At 42.9% G+C, this 20,497-nt stretch overlaps 2 protein-coding genes and 1 long non-coding RNA gene across 3 annotated transcripts; all 3 read left to right on the forward strand.

Annotated features, from left to right (window-relative positions):
• Window positions 1-756: 756 nt before the first annotated feature.
• On the forward strand, window positions 757-3,823 carry LOC124065209 (calcium homeostasis modulator protein 6-like). Its single transcript, XM_046400391.1, has 2 exons — window positions 757-1,385; window positions 1,585-3,823. Exons 1-2 carry the CDS (start codon window positions 840-842, stop codon window positions 2,017-2,019), a joined length of 981 nt encoding a protein of 326 aa, XP_046256347.1. The 5' UTR covers window positions 757-839; the 3' UTR covers window positions 2,020-3,823.
• Window positions 3,824-12,038: 8,215 nt separating this feature from the next.
• LOC124065212 lies at window positions 12,039-12,506 on the forward strand. Its single transcript, XR_006844376.1, has 2 exons — window positions 12,039-12,326; window positions 12,437-12,506. It is a non-coding gene; the product is annotated as an uncharacterized LOC124065212 (long non-coding RNA).
• Window positions 12,507-12,610: 104 nt separating this feature from the next.
• LOC124065203 lies at window positions 12,611-19,290 on the forward strand. Its single transcript, XM_046400381.1, has 2 exons — window positions 12,611-19,110; window positions 19,221-19,290. The coding sequence occupies exon 1, from the start codon at window positions 12,676-12,678 to the stop codon at window positions 18,655-18,657; it is 5,982 nt and encodes a 1,993-aa protein (XP_046256337.1). The 5' UTR covers window positions 12,611-12,675; the 3' UTR covers window positions 18,658-19,110; window positions 19,221-19,290.
• The last annotated feature ends 1,207 nt before the right edge of the window (window positions 19,291-20,497 follow it).

A 20,497-nucleotide genomic window follows, 5' to 3' on the forward strand; every position in this document is an offset into this window, starting at 1 on the left:
CAACAAATGGGCTTATTCAGTTTTTTCACTGAAATTTATATACACATGTTCATTCAGCAGCCTTATACGTCTTAAGAACTGAAAATAAGCCTACAACCAAGCCTAAAAATAATAAGTCAGTGTAGCCCCATACATCACACAAACCACAGTCTTCCGGGTGGCTCTTACAAACACCACAGGCTTAAAAGGATGTGACAGGAATTTATATGTAGGTATATGAATTGTATTGTAGTGTCTCACTATGTCTCATTATGGTTCATGTTTTGGTAGGGGTCCCCAAGTCTACAGAGGTATCGATTTTGTAGGATGAGGAGAAGGTCTTTTCTCCCCCTCTCTTGGATTCTTGGAAACTGAGGTCATTGGACGAGTTCCAGAAGTGTACTCCTCTTTTGTTGTAAACAAGTACCCTATATAAGCATATGACTAGAGACGTTTCAGCAGAATGATCCATATTGGCTGGGATCCTCTCACATGTATGTGCTTTATTTGATGCTGAGCTTCATGTAATAAACTTTAATGCAAATAAGACGGTGTCAGTGGAGATCTCCTTCAACATCTTCACATCATTGCTATCAATTATACTACTGCACCAACATAAAGTTTCATTGAAAAACTGAAAACATATCCTCTCAATGTTAACTACACTACAGACATCAGCTTTACAAAAGATAACTTTCAGGGAAAGATAGTTAAAGGAGTCACAGCTATTGACATATTGGTGCTGGTGTTTTTTTCTGGGGTGGGGGTGGAGTACAGCTGAGCGCTGACGACGGCATAAAAAGGAGGAAGTGAAAGTATGACTGTTTGGAAACGGCTAATCTGTCGCACCGCTTTCAGAGATGGATAAGTTTAAGACAGTTCTTAACATCGCTAGCAAACAGACCAATCTTGGTTTTGGATTGGTTGCCCTACTGACAGCGGGAGGGGAGCAGATTTTCTCTTCAGTGGTATTCAAGTGCCCTTGCAATGATCTGAACTTCCTGTATGGCATGGTCTTCCTGTTGGTGCCTGCTCTGGCTCTTCTGCTGCTGGGTTACATCCTGAGTAAGAAGACATGGAAGCTGTTCACGGGTCTGTGCCAGCATAGGGCCAAGCTGTGTTCCTGGAGGGGGGTGGCTACCACTGGGATGGTCCTCATCCAGATCAGCACTACTGCTCTTGTGGCACCTTCCAGCTGGGTTGCTGTGGCTCTGCTCAATGGGAACTACTACGAGTGTTCAATGACAGGGATCAATGTGAGCGCTTACACAAAGTATCTCTGCCGCAATATGAAGTCTCTGGTCCAATGTCAGGAGGAAATGTTCAGGTTCCCTTGTGAGAGTAAGAGCACTCTACCACACTCTGACAGAGAGAATGTTCTACTCACCCTCAGAGCTCAGTCTCAGGTCAGTTCTTCTACTCTGCTTCTACGCTGCTTTTATTTCTACTTCTCCTGAAGCATTATTCTTCCTTAAAGTACTTAAAGTAGTTAAAGTGCTTCTCAATGCCTCTTACACATAAAGAAGAATGGACGCGGAAACAAAATGAATTAAATTTTGAACCTTATTATACTAAATCCTTGTTTTGTGTTAATGGTGACCACAGATTCTGGGGTGGTTGCTCATCTCGTCCATCATGTTGTCTAACCTGCTGCTGACCTGTGTGGCTCGGTGTGCCTCCCCCATCAGCTACCTACAGCTGAAGTTTTGGAAATTATACATTCAGGAGGAAAGCACCATGATTGATTCATACTCCGAAAGACATGCCAAAGAGCTTGCTGAGAGGAACCTGAAGACCTTTTTCAACCAGATACAACCTCAAAATTTCATCACTCCTTCCAACAAGGACTGGGCGAAGATCTCCTCCCTGTACAGGTTCAGCACCAAAGAACAGTACTATAGCACCTTGCACCGGTATGTGGAGAACAGTCAGGAGGGTGAAAATGAGATGATGAGGATGGCTTCTCTCAAGTCAAGTGAATCTGCTGGTGACAACCCTGCTGTTCTTGATTTTGTAGATGATGGCAGGATAGCACTGTGAGAAGGTTTTTCACTATCAAAGAATTGTCTGTGTTAGGGTGAGACCAGTGTACTGATATATGATGGTATATAATGTCACTGCACAAAGTGCAGGTCTGAGGGATAGTCCAAGGAGTCAAGGGGCACTGAGAGATGAGAGATCTGTGTATGGTGTCACAATTGCAGTCCACACACACACACACGTGCACACACACACAACATTTTTTACAACATTTTATTGCAATACATCCAACAGTGGTAACACCTCAATAGGGTCTCGGAACATTTGGATTAGTCACTAGGGAACAAATGAAGATGGATGAACCATTAGTTAATGAATTTTCGTCTAATTTTATTACGTAGTTAATGATTATTTAATTAAGAAACTAATGAGGAACAAATTAGGAAAGATTTGATAATTGATGAAAAGTTATTAAGTACTGCTACAACTACTACTACTACTACTACTACTACTACTAATGATGATGATAAGAAGAAGAAGAAGGAGAATTCTTTATGAAGGAATATATAGTAGATAATGATGAGTTACTATAGAACAGACTGGTAGATTCTACACCATTGAATCACTAAGTTCTGATTAGTTCAGGAATATTTGTGAATTGCTCCATACTGACCACTATCTCCATGAGTTTTTCCGGTTTGACTCTGAAACCACTGCTGAACGGCACAAAACTATTAATAAATGATTAATTACAAATTACTTTTTAGTTTAGTTTAAATTAGTTACATTTTTTGTGCCTTCTCAAGTAAAGAGATACATAATACTGAGTAGTTACTAAGTACACTCACTAATTACTGATTACTTAATCATTAGCTACTCTTTTTTTGTGCCTACAGAACTGGTACAGCATACTGAATAGTCACATCACAGACAAATTTATATTCAAAATATTTATTTATATTCCAATTTGTATTCTGCAGCTTTAGTGATGCTGAAAAGAACAACAGAATAATGTTATGTTACCCCAGAAATCCACATTACCAACACTGCCATCCAAGTACTACTTAAAAACTGTACTTTTGTTACAAAAGTCGACAGATTACATCAAAAGACAAATCACAGGGCACTATCACTCAATGTGTAAAGACAAACTCAAAAAACAAAAATATATATATAGGATCATATAAAGGATCACAATTCATCTGAGCCTTGAGTGCATCAAACAACTTGTTCACCATGCGTGTGGCAGCTTAAACAGGAAATCTTTCATCTTCACTACTTGAACACTTCCTGTACTGCTGATAACCTGCAGACATTCAGCATATATCCATCAGTCATGAAATTAACGTATTGTTCCAAATTTGTGACTCCTTCTACTTAGTCATTGTTAAAAATCAAAGTCTGACTATGACTTTTTGTTTGTATCAGCAGATAATGCGTAAGGGTTCATAGAGGATGTCTCAAAGCTTCCTGTATAATGCATTCAGAGTGTTTTAACTGGAGTAGTCTTGTGGAAATCGAACAGGAAAACCATGAAAAGTATGTGATCACTTCCTCATTCTACTCACTGCTGATGCTGACTGTGCCCCTTTGTCTCTGTGACAATGGTATGTTCTTTGTCAACCCATTTCAATAGGATGAATGAATTATCTCATTCTGGATGATATACTGTATGTCCGTTTCTCATATGCATGTTTTGTCATTCCAGACAAAAATTGTGGATTTGAACTTGTTCAAATTCACTGCAAAGGACTTGTTTGCTGTGTTTGGTGATTTATTTTGCATGAAGAGGAACAAATAAAGTTGTCATGCCTCTCATAAGATATAAATGAGTAACAGCTTCACATAAACATGAATGGAAACAGAAGTCTGACACTGCTTCAGTTACATTGGTGTTTTGTTTTGTTTTGTTTTTTTTGTTTTTACTAGCATGAATTGTTTCAGTTCCTGACGACATCACTGTCAAAGGAAAGCAGACTGGTAATTATAAAAACTAGACCAGCAGGATTTTTGCAAATGACTGCTTCATCATAGTTAGAGCTGGAGAGGGAAGTATGTAATGAGCAACACAAATGTGAACAGAAAAATGGAAGTGGAGAGAAGCTAAAACTTTTTTATTTATTACCACTCAGACTGTGTCTTTCCTTTTAGCAGCAGCGCTGCAGGGACTTTTCTCCACCCGTGACCTAGAGGTTGGAGAAGCAGCTTGTGATTGGAGGGTCACCGATTCGATTCCCTCACCGGACGGGCAGGAAAAATTTGGGTGTGGTGGAGTGATTAATGCAACAAATGCCCCCCCCCCATCAGCTGGCTAATGTGCCCCACTTAACCCCCAATTTGTTCCCCGGCTGTTTGATGCAGCCCACTGCTCCTGTGTGCGTTTCACTGCATGTAATTTGCCGGGTGTTGCATGTGTGTTCAACAAGGATGGGTTAAATGCAGAAGACAAATTCAGTGTGTGTATGTAAAAATATCCATCCGTCCATCCATTTTCTATACCGCTTATCCGTCAGGGCCGCGGGGGAGCTGGAGCCTATCCCAGCTGACTACGGGCGAGAGGCGGGGTACACCCTGGACTGGTCACCAATCAATCGCAGGACCAACACACAAAGACAAACAACCACACACTCACACCTAGGGGCAATTTAGAGTAGCCAATTAACCTAATGTGCATGTTTTTGATATTGTGGGAGGAAGCCGGAGTACCCGGAGAAAACCCACACAGGCACAGGGAGAACATGCAAACTCCACATAGAAGGGCCCAGACCGGGATTCGAACCTGGAACCCTCTGTGTGTGTGGAGAACACCTTGCCAACCCGGAGGGTATGGTGTTTCTCCAACAACAAGCCCTGGGTGACCCCTGAGCTGAAAGCCCTGCTGAACCAAAAGAAGAGGGCTTTCTTTTCAGGGGACAGAGTGGAGCATAAGAGAGTTCAATGTGAACTCAAGTACGCAATCAGGTGGGCCAAGAACAGCTACAGAAAGAAGCTGGAGGAGCGGCTGGAGCAGAACAACACAAGAGAGGTGTGCAGGGACCTGAAGACCATCTGAGGACATGGACAGAGTGGAGCCAGAGGGACAGCTGAAGGCAACCAGCACTGACTATCGGCGGGGTGGTTCTCCCTTGCGGGCCGAAATTGAGCTGAATTGAACTGAACTGAATTGATATGATAGTGGTTTTCAACAGAACATGAAAAATACAGAATGATACAGCATTTCATTATAATCTCATTATTATAATTTCAGTCTTGTGAAATGTTAAAATCATATTGAGGTGGTGAAAATCTTTTTGAGATTTTGTTTTATTTGTCTTTTTAGTGATGTTGTTCTCATGTTATTAACTGCTTTCCTGCCTGTACAACATCCATTGCACGTCTGCCCGTCCTGGGTGAGGGATCCCTCCTCTGTTGCTCACCCTGAGGTTTGTTCCATTTTTTCCTGTCAAAGGTTTTTTTGGGAATTTTTCCTTAGTCAATGTGAGGGTCGAAGGGAAGAGGATGTTGCTATGATGTTATGTTAAGCCCTTTGAGACAAACTGCATGTAAACATGGGCTATACAAATAAAGTTGTCTTGTCTAAGACTGCACATCCCAAGGAGCCAAACCACTACAGGCCTGTCGCCTTGACCTCTCACCTGATGAAGACCATGGAGAGGCTCATTCTCAGTCACCTTCGCTCTGTGGTGAGTACAGCGATGGACACGCTGCAGTTTGCCTACAGGCCAAACATCGGGATGGATGACGGTGTCATCTACCTGCTGCATCGGGCGCTGACTCACCTGGAGAGTGCTGGAAGCGCTGTGAGAATCATGTATTTTGACTTTAACATTTAACACAATTCAGTCGGTGCTGCTGAGAGGTAAGCTGGAGAGAGCAGCAGTCGTGGATCAGCGGTTTGGGTGTCGGACCCGTAACCGGTGGATCGCTGGTTCGATTCCCCGTCCCGGTGTCCATGGCTGAGGTACCCTTGAGCAAGGTACCTAACCCCCACTGCTCCCCGGGCTCACCCGCTGCACGCGGTCGCCCACTGCCCCGGGTTTGCTGTGTGTGTGTGCACGTCACTTGGGTGGGTTAAATGCAGAGCACGAATGACAAAATATGTCACTTTCATCTTTCATCTTTCTTTCTTTCAGCAGTGGATGGTCATTTGGCTGCTTGGATACTCGATTACCTCACCAGCAGGCCACAGTATGTGAGACTGCATAACTGTGTGTCTGAGGTGGTGGTTTGCAGCACGGGGATCCCCCAGGGAACAGTACTCTCACCTTTCCTCTTCACCCTCTACACCTCGGGCTTCATCTACAACACCAGCAGATGTCACATCCAGAACTTCTCTGATGACTCAGTTATTGTTGGCTGTGTGTCTGAGGGGAATGAGACGGCGTCCAGATCAGTTATCGTGAACTTTGTGGACTGGTCTGAGCGCAACCACCTGTGCTTAAACACCAGTAAAACAAAGGAGATGGCGATTGTACACTACCACATACACCGGTGAACATCCAGGGCTCGGACTGTTAAAGAATCTCAGGTGGTGATGGGACAGGAAGTGGGCGGTGGTGCTCACATGGGCAGGGGAGGAGACCAGGAAGTATTTAAGAGGCTGTGTGCTCTCCACAGACTCCCTTTGTTCCCTGCCATGCTGCCACACCAGTAAGTTGTGCTATGTTATCTGCTCCTTGTTTGCATGATGCTGCTTATATTTGAGTTTATTTTTCACAGTTCAATACTATTAAGTAACTTGGTTGTATATTAATTGTTTCTTTAAATAGATGGGGTGCACTCCCCTCATCCTCTGATGGATGCATAATTACATAAGAAAATTATTTTCCTTTGTTTATCTAAGATGATGTGGCATGCATGGCAGCATATGTTTATATATTTTTTCCTTTGTTTAGAAAATCATCCAATCATCCAAACCTTTGTCCACCCATCCTAATAAACGTTTGAAATGGCTCTTGGATCCAGTGTTTGAATGTGCACACCAGACAGGGGTTCAAAACCCAAAGACAGTCTTTTTCACGGACATTGAGATGGTGGACAGTTTAAGTACCTGGGTGTTCACCTCAACCATAAACTGGACTGGTCACATAACACCAATCCTCTGTACAAGAAGGGCCAAAGTCGCCTCTACCTTCTGAGCAGACTGAGGTCCTTTGGAGTGTGCAGGCCCCTCCTAAGGACTTTTTATGACTCTGTGGTAGTTTTTGCTATTCAATACACTGTGGTCTGTTGGGGAATGGGCAGCACGGACCAGGACAGGAAGAGACAAAATAAGCTAGTCAGGAGGGCCAGCTCTGTCCTGGGCTGCCCTCTGGACTCCGTGGAGGAGGTGGATGAGAGGAGGGTGTTAGCCAAGCTGACATCCATCATGGACAACACCTCTCACCCTCTGCATCAGACAGTGGAGGCTCTGAGCAGCTCCTTCAGCGGCAGACTGCTACACCCTCAGTGTAGGAAGGAGCGCTACCGCAGGTCTTTCATTCCCACTGCTGTTAGACTATATAATTCTATGATCTAGTCCTCTTTCCTACCTTAAGAGGACTTGTATATAGCAGTATATTGTACTGTTTTTACTGTACCTTGTAAATTGTTAAATTTTACCTTTATATTCTTTTGTAACTGTTTTTGCACACTTTTTGCTTTTTGCACTCCTGTTCTGTCGTTGTGAGCTGCCACAACAAGTGAATTTCCCCACTGCAAGGTCAATAAAGTACAGTAAACCTGCACTCTGTGATCTGAGTGTTCTATTAGGAATATATGGGACTATTAGATTCTGCAGTTATTGTGGAGCTAGTCCATTTAGAGCCTTATATGTAAGTAGGAGAATTTTAAAGTCCATTCTGAATTTTACCAGAAGCCAGTGAAGAGAAGCTAAGATGGGGGAGATATGATCCCTTTTACTGATTTCTGTCAAAACTCTAGCTGCTGCATTCTGGATCAGCTGCAGGCTATTAAGAGTATCTCAAGGAAATTCAATCGAATGCAACTGGACTTAGTTATTTGTCTTTGAAGACGTTTCACCTCTCATCCAAGATGAAGATGAAAGTGACATATTTCGTCATTGGAGGGAACTCACTCCAATGAAATTCGTGACATATTTTGTCATTCGTGCTCTGCATTTAACCCACCCAAGTGACATGCACACACACAGCAAACCCGGGGCAGTGGGCGACCGCGTGCAGCGCCCGGGGAGCAGTGGGGGTTAGGTACCTTGCTCAAGGGTACCTCAGCCATGGACACCGGTACGGGGAATCGAACCAGCAATCCCCCGGTTACGGGTCCGACACCCTAACCGCTGATCCACGACTGCCCCAAGAGGCTTCATCAGTTCATGCTCGCTCGACTAGGCTGGGAAACGTCAGTTGCATTCGACTGAATTTCCTTGAGATAACCATGACCTGGATGAATGAGAATATTCACAGGCTATTAATAGAGTAATTTGGACATCCTGATAATGAGTTGCAGGGATACAGCCTGGAATTAACAAAAGCATGGACAAGTTTTTCAGCATCACTCTGAGAGAGGACGCTCCTAATCTTACTAATATTATGGAGGTGAAAGAAGGCGGGCTTAGAGATCTGTTTAATGTGATGGATAAATGACACATCCTGATTGAAGATAATGCCGAGGTTCCTCACAGTTGTACTGGAGCTGAAGTAATGCTGTCCAGAGAGAGAATATTATCAGCTATTCTAGTTCTGAGATATTTGGGGCCTAGAACAATGACCTCAGTTTTGTCTGAGTTTAATAAGAAGAAATTGGAGATCCTTTATGTCCTTAAGACATGCCTGGAGCCTGGCTAACGGCTTTGTTTCTTCAGACTTTAAGGATAAGTACAGCTGAGTGTCATCAGCATAATAATGAAAGTTTATTCCATGTTTCTGAATAATATTTCCTAGAGGGAGCATGCATGAGGTGAACAGGATCGGCCTGAGCACTGAACCCTCTGGAACACTGTGATCAACCCTTGTATGTAAAGAGGAAACATTGTCATTAACATGAACAAAATGAAATCTGACTGATAAATATGATTTAAACCAGCCTAGTGCTGTCCGCACTGTGATCCGAGTCTCATGTTCTAATCTGTGTAATGAAATGCTGTGATCTACATTATCAAAGACAGCACTGAGATTCAGTAGAACAAGTATAGAGAGTCATGAGGAGGTCATTAGTAACTTTAACCAGTGCTGTTTCTGTGTTGTGATGGATTCTGAAACCAGACTGAAACACTTCAAACAGACTGTTCCTATGTGGGTGATCAGCTAACTGACTTGCAACCACCCTTTCAAGTATCTTAGAAACAAATGGGAGGTTGGATATCAGTCTATATTTTGCTAAGATGTCTGGGTTAAGTGAAGGTCTGATAACAGCCGTTTTAAACACCTGTTGTACATAACCTGTTGGTAAAGACCAGCTGATCTGATCTAATAAGAAGCGCCAATCAGAGGAAAGACGTCCTTGAGGAGCTTTCTTGGGATGGGTTGGGTTCTAAGAGACATGTATATTTATTAATGCTGGAGGTTAGCTCAGGGAGGTCTAGAGGCAGGAAGCTATGCAGAGGTGGATTAGGACTAAAAGAGGTTTCTAATGTATTACTACAGCAGCATGTAGCACTTGCAAACACATGGGGAACAGAGAAATATTCCTGGGGCTGTAACTGTGAATCATGGGACATGGCCATAGCAAATACCAGGAAGGAGGATTGGAGTTATAATCCAAAACCACAGAGATCTGAAGATTTAAAACAAAGATTATCAATGATAAAACGAGAAGGTGCACATACTGTGATAAGTAACTTACAACGCCCCAATCCTGATGACAGTGGCACCTATGTACTAGGGGGATATCAAAGCGGATACCCTCAAAACATAATACAGTTAAGACATAACTAAGAAGATAGAACCTGTAACTAACATTTACAACATCTCGACAAGATGATGATTTACGAGGATAAACTAGCTCTGGAGACAGGATACACATACAGAAATGAATGGCTTGAGTGGATGATGTTTACTGCTTGCTAGAATGGTCAGTCGAACTGTACTGCATGTGCAAAAGCCAGACCACAACTAGGAACAGCTCCATTCAGATTAAACCTTGATAGTGATCCCAGTGGCCTGGAATGCTTACAGCTATATAATGACTATTTTATCCCTAACTCCAGTGCCTGTAAAACACTTTCACTGCTGTTTCCCCCAGTCAGAAAAACAGATGTTCCACCCTCAGTTACTGCTTTTGAGGGTAATTACACATGCTTTGAACATATCAGGTCAGGAGTAAATTTTAAAAAATTCCCCTCAGGTTACTGCTAGATCACCACAAATATCACCATGGATACAGGGAATTATTTGACTTCCTGGTTTCTAAACCACACGGCTATGAGAGCTGACCTCTGGTGGCTGTGTGGAGATATGAAACTTAGGCCCAAGATCCCCTCTGATTGACATGGTAGTTGTGCACTTACTCAGTTACTCATACCAATCCATATATTCCCTACAGGTGAATTCTGAGACCTCGGAGGAAAACTTCCTGCTGATTATCTAAAGCGCTACTGTAGGTCTGACACACCAGTGGGCTCATTTAATAATAGAGTATACACTGACAGTATTGGTGTCCCAAGAGGGGTCCCGAGTTCAAACCTAGAAATCAAGTTGCTGTGGGGTTCGAATCTTTTCTTTCCTGGTGGGTAACAGTGAATAAAAATGTTGATTGGATTAATTATATTTATTACAATCAACAAAGATTTGTCAGTTACACTAGAGACACTGTGAAGGGCATTGCTGGGCAACTGGGTCCAATGTATCTTATGGCTTGGCAAAATAGAATGACTCTAGACATGTTGTTAGCAGAGAAAGGAGGTGTTTGCAAATGTTTGGAACATTCTGTTGCACTTTTATCCCAAACTATACTTCCCCAGATGGCAGTATCACCAAGGCCCTGGATGGACTTACATCGTTGTCCAAGGGAAGGGGTGTTAGAGGGTTAGAGTTGTTAGGAAAGAAGGTGCAGTTGGAAGAGATGAGTTTTCAGGTGCTTTTTAAAGGAAGAGTGGGGCGAACCTGCTCTTACTGTGGCTGGTAGGCTGTTCCACCAGCGTGGAACGTTGTCAGAGAAAAGTCTGGCTTACGAGTGCCTTGTGTGAAGGGATGGCAGAGCCAGACGAAGTTCATTTGCTGAACATAGAGCCCAAGAAGGGTTGTAAGAATAAGAATAAGAATGTTCAGGTCCCTGGGTGCAGACTCTGATGTCACTCTGTAAGCTGGCATTAGTGACTTGAATTTGATTCTGGCTACCATAGGTGACTAATGTAGTTGGATGAGTAATGGAGTGACATGAGCCTGTTTGCTCTAGCTCCTGTTTTTTGCTTCCCACTTAATTTCCTGTGTCGTCTTGTCATGCCATGTAAAGGTGGTGGCGGATGGAACCAGTACCCATATCCACTATTTGTTGTGATCTGACTTGGGGGAAGGGGGGGGGGGGTGGTCCAGGTCTGTGCAGAACAGCTAATAGCGCATCACCTTGGTGTATGCCGTACTTGATGGTAACTTGTGCATCTGGCTTTCAGTTAACCTGTAGAGTTGTTTCCACAGCTGCATCGAGTTCTGAAGGCTTTTGGGTCTTGTTCTGGGAGATTGCCGTGATCTCCTCTTAGAGCTACTAGCCACTGAGCATTGATGTTATGTGATGCTTCCTTCTCCCATGTGTTTTTTCCAGTACTGTTCAGTCTCAGACCTGGGTGGATCCATTCTCATGTTACCACCCTGCCACAGGGAGCACACTTTAGATAGTTTGGTGGAAAACATCCTGTTTATTCTCCTAGCTTCTGCTTTGCATGTGTATCTCTTCAGGCGGGCAACCAGAGGTGCCTGTCTCTGTTTGGCAGTCTCTAGTGCCTCAGGTGTAGACTTCATTGGTAGCACTTTCTTCACCATGTCTCTCATTAGTTCTGAGAGCCGACTGACTTCTCTCCGTTTTGCCCTGATCTTGGCCTCCAACCTCCTCTTCCATGGGGGATAATGCTCCTTTCTCCTTGTTACAGTGTTCTGGTGTTAACCTTGTAGCCAAGCATCTCAAGTGTAACTGTTTGAGACAGTGTTTATGAGTTAATGAAATGGTTTTAAAAAGGTTGATAAATAAGTATGAGTTCATAATGAGTTCATAAACAATTTAGAGTATTAAAAATGTGAGTAAAGAGACAGAAAGAGTTCCAATGTGATTTTATTTTGAAATGTACAGACATGATTTGTTGTATGAGGAATTGTGGGTAGAAGGAGAGCCCGCGCTTTGAGAAAAGAGAGTCTGGATATGGCAGCGCATGGTCAGAAAACACAAAAAAGTGACTACACTATGTTCTAGAGGCGCACACGGTAAATATACTTTTGTTTGCCTGTGTATTATTTTGGTTATTTCCACTTGGACTGTATTTTTGTTTGTTAGTTTGAGCGGCATTAGCCTCATTTGGACTTTTATGTTTCAGTTTTCACGGTGTCTCAAGATTGTTTGTCGTCGGAGGAGAATGAGGAGAAAATAAAAAAGATGAATCTTGACATCAGTATGATTCGTGGCCTTTTTCAAGAACGAGTGTAGCTACAGTGAAAACGTAACGCTAACACGGCCAAGAGACATAGAGACGAGAGCTGCAAATGTTTCTGTTTAATATTATATGAATGTTCTGTGTATTTTGACTTAAGAGTTCAACATTTCTGTTTCATCGCTATGTCAGTCCACAGCGAAAATTCACAATGTGGGGGTCTTAGTGAACATGTTGAGTCCCTTGAAGCAGAGTTAGCTAGATTAAATGAACGGTTAAAATCTCAGATTGATGAGGCTGAAATAGAGAGACTAAAGACACTTATTGATGATATCAATGCTAAAATACAAATTCAAAGGGTATCAGTAACAGAGCCAACCTCCAATGTTGAACCCCGTAAATCCTCGCGAGAGAGAAAGTTAACTCCCAAAATGCTGGAGCTAAAACAACAAGAGATCTCTCAAAAGGAGAATAAGTTTGTTATTTTATATGACAAATGGAAGGAGCAAATCAGAGCTGCACGCTCCTCACTCAAAAATGAGTGCTCTGACAAGGATTTGTGTTGTATGATGGATGATGTAGAAGGGCTAGAGGCTCTAGTGAAGGATGCATACGAGAATGTCCGAGCACAGTCTCTACCTTCCACTGATATCAGACGTAAAATGGATTCATGCACAGCAGTAACTGCAGATGTGATGGTGCTACTGAAAGTGCGGATGAGTGAAGTGGGGCAAGATGACTTTGACGCTAAGGCAGAAAATGCAAGATTGCACACGACGCTCGACAGAGAGTACGCACAGTCGATATTTAGTGCCTCAGTCCTCGAAGCTTCCATTTGTAGTCGCCAGTCGAGATGCTCATCAGAACAGCAAAGTATCACAGTAAAAAGAGCGGACTGTGCCGCACAACTTGCAGCCAAAAAGGCAGAGATTGAAATGGATGAGGCAATTGCTGCACAAAGGCAAGAACTGAAAAGACTGGAAGATCAGCGAGACCTTCAAGTAATAGCTGCTAAAATGAAAGCTTACTCTGAAGCAGGCTCGGATGAGGTCCCTGGAGTGGGTGTGAGTCACTGTCCTCCTGTGTCTAACAAAATTGAAAGGATAAAAGAGGAACCATTGCATCAAAACAATGAACAATCTAACAACGTAAGCAAAAACATTTCTTTAGCTCAAGCAATACATGACGCAATGGCACTCACCAGACTTCCAGCACCCGAGCCCTCGGTCTTCTCAGGAGACCCACTCAAGTTCATAGAGTGGAGCACCAGTTTCAAAGCACTCATAGAAAGTAGATGCACAAATCCAGCTGACAGATTGTTCTACCTTCAGAAATACATCAGCGGCGAAGCACGGTCAGTGCTGGAAGGAAGCTTCTACAGGAAGGATGAAGAAGCTTACAACCAAGCATGGGAGGCATTGAATGCTCGCTATGGCCATCCCTTTGTAATCCAGTGTGCATATAGAGAAAAACTGAATAACTGGCCAAAGATAAGTTCGAGAGACTCTGTTAAACTCAGACAGTACAGTGACTTCCTGACTGCTTGCAGCAATGCCATGCCACACATTAAAGGTCTTCAGGTATTGAATGATTGTGAAGAAAATCAGAGGATGCTACAAAAACTCCCCGATTGGGTGACATCACGCTGGAATCGACATGTAACAAAACAGCTGCAAGAAACACATGAATATCCCAGTTTCGAAGAGTTTGCCAAGTTTTTGGCTCATGAGGCAGATGTGGCATGTAACCCTGTAACATCCCTGTATGCCTTGAAATCATCTGAAGAAAGGCCTTCCAGAGACATGAAGCGGCCAAAGGCCAATGTATTCATTACAAATACAAAGGAATCAGAAAAATCCAACACAGTGATGAAAACACAAGGCTCTGTGGAGAACAGCACAAGAGAGACAAATGACTCAAAGAGGTTAAACATGCCATTCAGTTCTCCCAGTCCAGTTAAATGCATGTACTGTAAGGAAAGTCACTCCATTCACAAATGCCAGGCACTCACCAATAAGTCACCAGAAGAAAAGAAAAGATTCATACTGGACAGAAATCTGTGTTTTGGTTGTCTTAAGAAAGGACACAATTCAAGGGACTGCAGAAACAAGGCAACCTGTGGCATATGCAAAAAACAGCATCCAACACCGTTGCATGAGCACCGCAGCACTTCTTCAGACGCGTCTCCCCATGCTGTTGTGCAAGCAGAAGAGTCATCTTCACTCTCTTGCTCCATAGACAAAGGTGATGGTGGGAGCACATCCATGATAGTGCCTGTGTGGCTCTCATCAGTCACAACTCCTGAAACAGAGACATTGGTGTATGCTTTGTTAGATACGCAGAGTAGCACTACCTTTGTAGACAAAGAGGTGTGTGAGAAGATGGGGACAGGGTTAGAGCCGGTCAAGCTAAAACTTACCACTATGATGGGAAAAGATTCCATTGTTCAGAGTGACAGGGTTAGTGGTCTTAGAGTCAGAGGGTTTGCTTTAAATAGCTTTGTTAACTTGCCACCTGCATACACCAGAGACTTCATCCCACTTGAACGCACACACATTCCTACACCTGCAACAGCAAAAGGGTGGAAGCACCTGAGTGCTATAGCACACGAAATACCAGAGTTGTTAGACTGTGAAGTTGGACTCTTAATAGGCTATGACTGTTGTAGGGCACTAGCACCACGACATGTTATTACAGGTGGTGATGAAGAGCCATATGCCATTAGGACTGACTTGGGATGGAGTATTGTTGGTAGTTCACCAAAGACTGCTAAGTCCACAGAGGTAACAGGTCTTTGCCATCGTGTGTCCGTCAAAGAGCTTCCATCATTAACACCAGCTGCTGTTCTCAGAGTCCTTGAATCTGATTTCAGAGACACAAATTATGGAGAGAAGACCATATCACAAGATGATATTCAGTTCATGCAGATCATGAACCAGACAATACAGCAGAACTCAGATGGCCACCTGGAAATGCCTCTTCCTTTCAAAACACGTCCACACCTACCAGAAAACAAGCACCTGGCTCTGGTGAGACTGAAGCACCTGAAAGTGAAACTTGAGAGGAATCCCAAATTCAAGGAGGATTATATTAGATTCATGGCAGGTGTCATCGAAGGTGGAGAAGCAGAGAAGGCGGAAGGCTCACCCCCGGACGGAAATGTGTGGTATATACCACATCATGGTGTCTATCACCCAAGAAAACCTGAGAAGATTAGAGTTGTATTTGATTGTTCTGCTAAATATGAGGGTACAGCTCTAAATGATCACTTACTGACAGGACCTGATCTCACAAATGGTTTGTCAGGGGTTCTCTGTAGATTCCGCAAACATCCAGTTGCTATCATTTGTGATGTAGAGAAAATGTTTCATAGATTTCATGTAAGAAGAGAAGACAGAAATTACTTGCGGTTTCTTTGGTGGGAACAGGGGGATACCAACTCAGAGCCAAAAGAATATCGCATGAAGGTTCACCTCTTTGGAGCAGCGTCCTCCCCTGGCTGCGCCAATTATGGGATGAAGTTCCTAGCAAATGAAAATGAAAGGGAGTATCCATCTGCGGCCAACTTCATAAAGAAAAATTTTTATGTTGATGATGGCCTCATCAGTGTGGAGACGGCAGGGAAAGCCCTCCAACTAGTGAAAGAGACACAGGCTGTGTGTGCAAAGGGGAAACTGCATCTCCACAAGTTCGTCTCCAACGACAGAGAAGTCTTGGAGTCAATTCCGGACTGTGAACGAGCCAGTGGAGTTCATGATGTGAATCTCAGCCATGGAGACTTTCCTGTCCAGACTGTGTTGGGAGTGAAATGGAATGTGGACAGTGACACTTTCTCTTTCAGTGTATCCCTAGAGAAAAAACCAGCAACGCGGAGAGGAATTCTTTCAACTGTAGCCTCTGTGTTCGACCCCCTTGGCTTCCTTGCTCCTTTTCTCCTATTGGGAAAGAAAGTGCTACAAGAAATGTGTAAAAAGGGCATAGCATGGGATGAACCACTGCCCAAAGACTTAGAGCCACAGTGGAAAAATTGGCTGAATGATCTGGAGAACCTGCAAAAGCTTCACATCCCAAGATGCTTTGCTCCTGAATCCTTGGGAAAGGTTCAGAGAGTCGAGTTGCATCACTTTTCAGATGCAAGTAGCCATGGATATGGTCAATGTTCATACATCCGAGTGGTGAGTGAGGACAAAGTTCATTGTTCTTTGATCATAGGCAAGGCCAGAGTCGCTCCCACAAAGGTTGTAACCATACCAAGACTTGAGTTAACAGCTGCTGTGGTCTCAGCAGCAGTCAGTAGCATGTTAAAAGAGGAGCTGGAACTCAAAATTGATCAGGAATACTTTTGGACTGACTCCAAGATAGTTCTAGGCTACATTGCTAATGAAGCCCGTAGGTTTCACGTTTTTGTCGCAAACAGAGTACAGAGAATCAGAGACTCAACAGATCCAGCCCAGTGGTACTATATTGATACTGACCAAAATCCGGCTGATCATGCCTCCAGAGGCCTCAAAGTGGCAGACTTGATCAACTCCAATTGGTTTACTGGGCCAAAATTCCTCTGGGAGAGAGAAATTGCCACACCAAAAACAAATCCGGAGCTTATGGTAGGAGATCCTGAGATAAAAACGACACAAGCACTGCAAATCAGTGCTGTCAAGGAAGAGAACTTCCTAGACAGATTCAAAAGATTCTCTAAGTGGCATACTGCATTGAATGTTGTAGCTCGAATCCTACGGCTAGCACAAAAGGACAAATTACCAGAGCTCATAACAGTTGAAGAAAGGAGAAAGGCTAGTTTAGTGCTTGTGAGATTAGCACAGAGAGATGCCTTCAAAGAGGAGATACAGAAGCTTAAGCAGGGAAAATTGTCACATAATAATCAGTTGTTTCAGCTTGATCCAGTGCTGCAGGAGGGTGTCCTCAGGGTGGGAGGGAGATTAAAGGCAGCTTCCTTACCTCTTCATCAGAAACACCCAGCCATCTTGCCAAAAGATGGTGTCATCACACGTATGATCCTGGACTACTGTCATGAAAAAACTCAGCATCAAGGCAGAGGTCAAACCCTCAATGAACTGAGAGCAAATGGCTACTGGATTCATGGTGGCAGTAAAGTTGTGGCAAATCAAATCAAACAGTGTGTCTCATGCAGAAGAGCTCGCAGGCCTACAGAAACACAAAAAATGGCTGACCTACCTGTGAACCGTATTGACCCCTCACCACCGTTCTCATTCTGTGGGATGGACTGCTTTGGACCCTTTCCAACTAAGCAGGGTCGGAAGGAAAGTAAGAGATACGGTCTGATATTCACTTGTTTATCATCAAGAGCCGTTCACATTGAAATGCTTGAGGATCTAACAATGGATGCATTCATAAATGCTTTGCGATGTTTTATAGCTATCCGAGGACCTGTAAGAGAGATCAGATCAGATCAGGGAACAAATTTTGCAGGGGCTAGAAATGAACTCTCAAAAACTCTAAAAGAAATGGACAAAGATAGAGTGGCTGCTTACTTAGCAGAGAAACAGTGTGACCTTGTCATGAATGTACCTGATGCTAGTCACATGGGAGGTGTATGGGAACGACAGATTAGGACAGTGAGAAGTGTCATGACATGGGCCCTCTCAAAGAGTGTTGGGAGGTTGGATGATGCATCCTTGAGAACATTTTTCTATGAAGCCATGTCAATAATAAACAGTCGCCCACTCACTAATGACAGCATCAGTGATCCCAAAGGTGAAGAACCACTTACACCGAACCACTTGCTCACTATGAAGACCTCTGTCCCTCTGCCGCCTCCAGGAAAATTTGAGGCAGAAGATCTGTACGCTAAGAAAAGGTGGCGCAGAGTGCAATATTTGTCTGAACAATTCTGGTGTAGGTGGAAGAAAGAATATTTAGCAAACATCACTCTAAGGCAAAAGTGGCATTCTCCACGACGCAATGTTAAGATTGGAGATGTTGTCATTCTCAGAGAAGAGGGATCTCCTCGCAATGAATGGAGACTGGGAAGAGTGTTAAATGTTTGTACAGATGATGATGGTCTGGTGCGTAAAGCCACTATACAAATAGGTAACAAAAAACTAGGAAAGGAAGGTCAAAGGCTCACTAATCCATCCATTATTGAGCGTCCTATTCATAAACTTGTTGTGTTAGTGGAAAGTAACTAAAGGTTTTCCATAGTTACCAAAACATGTAATATGTACTTGTGTTGAGAGATACAAAACCATTCTCAATCTCAGAGTTCCTCCCTCATACTTGTTTTGTGTATTGTTTGAGAAATTACTTGATTTATTCAAGGTTAAAGGTCATCATAAATCATAGTAATTGGTGGGAGTGTAACTGTTTGAGACAGTGTTTATGAGTTAATGAAATGGTTTTAAAAAGGTTATAAATAAGTATGAGTATGAGTTCATAAACAATTTAGAGTATTAAAAATGTGAGTAAAGAGACAGAAAGAGTTCCAATGTGATTTTATTTTGAAATGTACAGACATGATTTGTTGTATGAGGAATTGTGGGTAGAAGGAGAGCCCGCGCTTTGAGAAAAGAGAGTCTGGATATGGCAGCGCATGGTCAGAAAACACAAAAAAGTGACTACACTATGTTCTAGAGGCGCACACGGTAAATATACTTTTGTTTGCCTGTGTATTATTTTGGTTATTTCCACTTGGACTGTATTTTTGTTTGTTAGTTTGAGCGGCATTAGCCTCATTTGGACTTTTATGTTTCAGTTTTCACGGTGTCTCAAGATTGTTTGTCGTCGGAGGAGAATGAGGAGAAAATAAAAAAGATGAATCTTGACATCAGTATGATTCGTGGCCTTTTTCAAGAACGAGTGTAGCTACATCAAGGATTACTGTTGCTATGGTGTACATCAGCTCATATGTGTCTGTGTGTGTGTACATATGTACATGTATATAAGCTGCTTTGCCTATACCAGGGGTTGGCAACCCAAAATGTTCAAAGAGCCATATTGGACCAAAAAAAACAAAAAACAAATCTGTCTGGAGCCGCAAAAAATTAAAAGCCTTATATAATCCTTATATGAAGGGAACACAGGCTGTAAGTGTATATTAGCTATATTAGCTTACCAAAATGACAAATTTGATGAATGAATCCTTCATGTACTCACCATCTGTGAACGGTTTTCCACGCTTTATTATCTCCCGGGTTGCAACAAAACTAGCAGCAGAAGTGGAGTTTGGAGATGCAATCCACTTCTTAAATCTATCTTTGCGCTCCTCTAATTTCTCCAGAAGTAAAGCAATCGCACTTTTTCTTTCACTCCCAACTGGGTGGTCTGCTGCAGATTTAGCATGCCTTCCCTGGAAATGTCTTTCCAAATTACTCTTTTTGTTATTTGACAACATCTCATTACAAAGAAAACATGTAGGCAATCCTTCCGCATCGGCAATGAAAGCAAATGATTCGGTCCATTCTTCCTTGAATCTTCTGTTCTCATCAGCTATCTTTGGCTTTTTCCTCTTTGGGATCCATGGCCCATGACAAACCTGCCGGTTTGTTTACAACAGCCACCTGCGTGGCACCGCGCCGCGCTGAAACGTGTGTCACAGGCTATGACGCACATCGTCGTTGACAGAAATGTTGAAATTTAATATTTATTATAAACATTTTTACAGCACTGGAAAACGTTAAGAATGTTTGTGTCATGTTTGTCCTCCTACAGAAACCATATTAAAACAAAATATATATTCCCCCCTATTTCTTTCCATTTTCAAACATTTTTGAAAAAGCTCCAGAGAGCCACTAGGGAGGCACTGAAGAGCCGCATGTGGCTCCAGAGCCGCGCGTTGCCGACCCCTGGTCTATACCATCATACACTTCCACAAACATGTTATGAAGATCAGATTTTGACTCCCTGTTTTCTTTTTGGTTTGTTTTTTTTAAATATAACAGGGCACTGGATAACACCTGTGTCTCATCTCATTAATTGGACACACCTCTGAACAGATGGACTGTAATTTGGCCTTCAAATTAACCGCTAATT

This window comes from Scatophagus argus, chromosome 9 (genome assembly GCF_020382885.2).
Source record: "Scatophagus argus isolate fScaArg1 chromosome 9, fScaArg1.pri, whole genome shotgun sequence".
NCBI lineage: Eukaryota > Metazoa > Chordata > Actinopteri > Scatophagidae > Scatophagus > Scatophagus argus.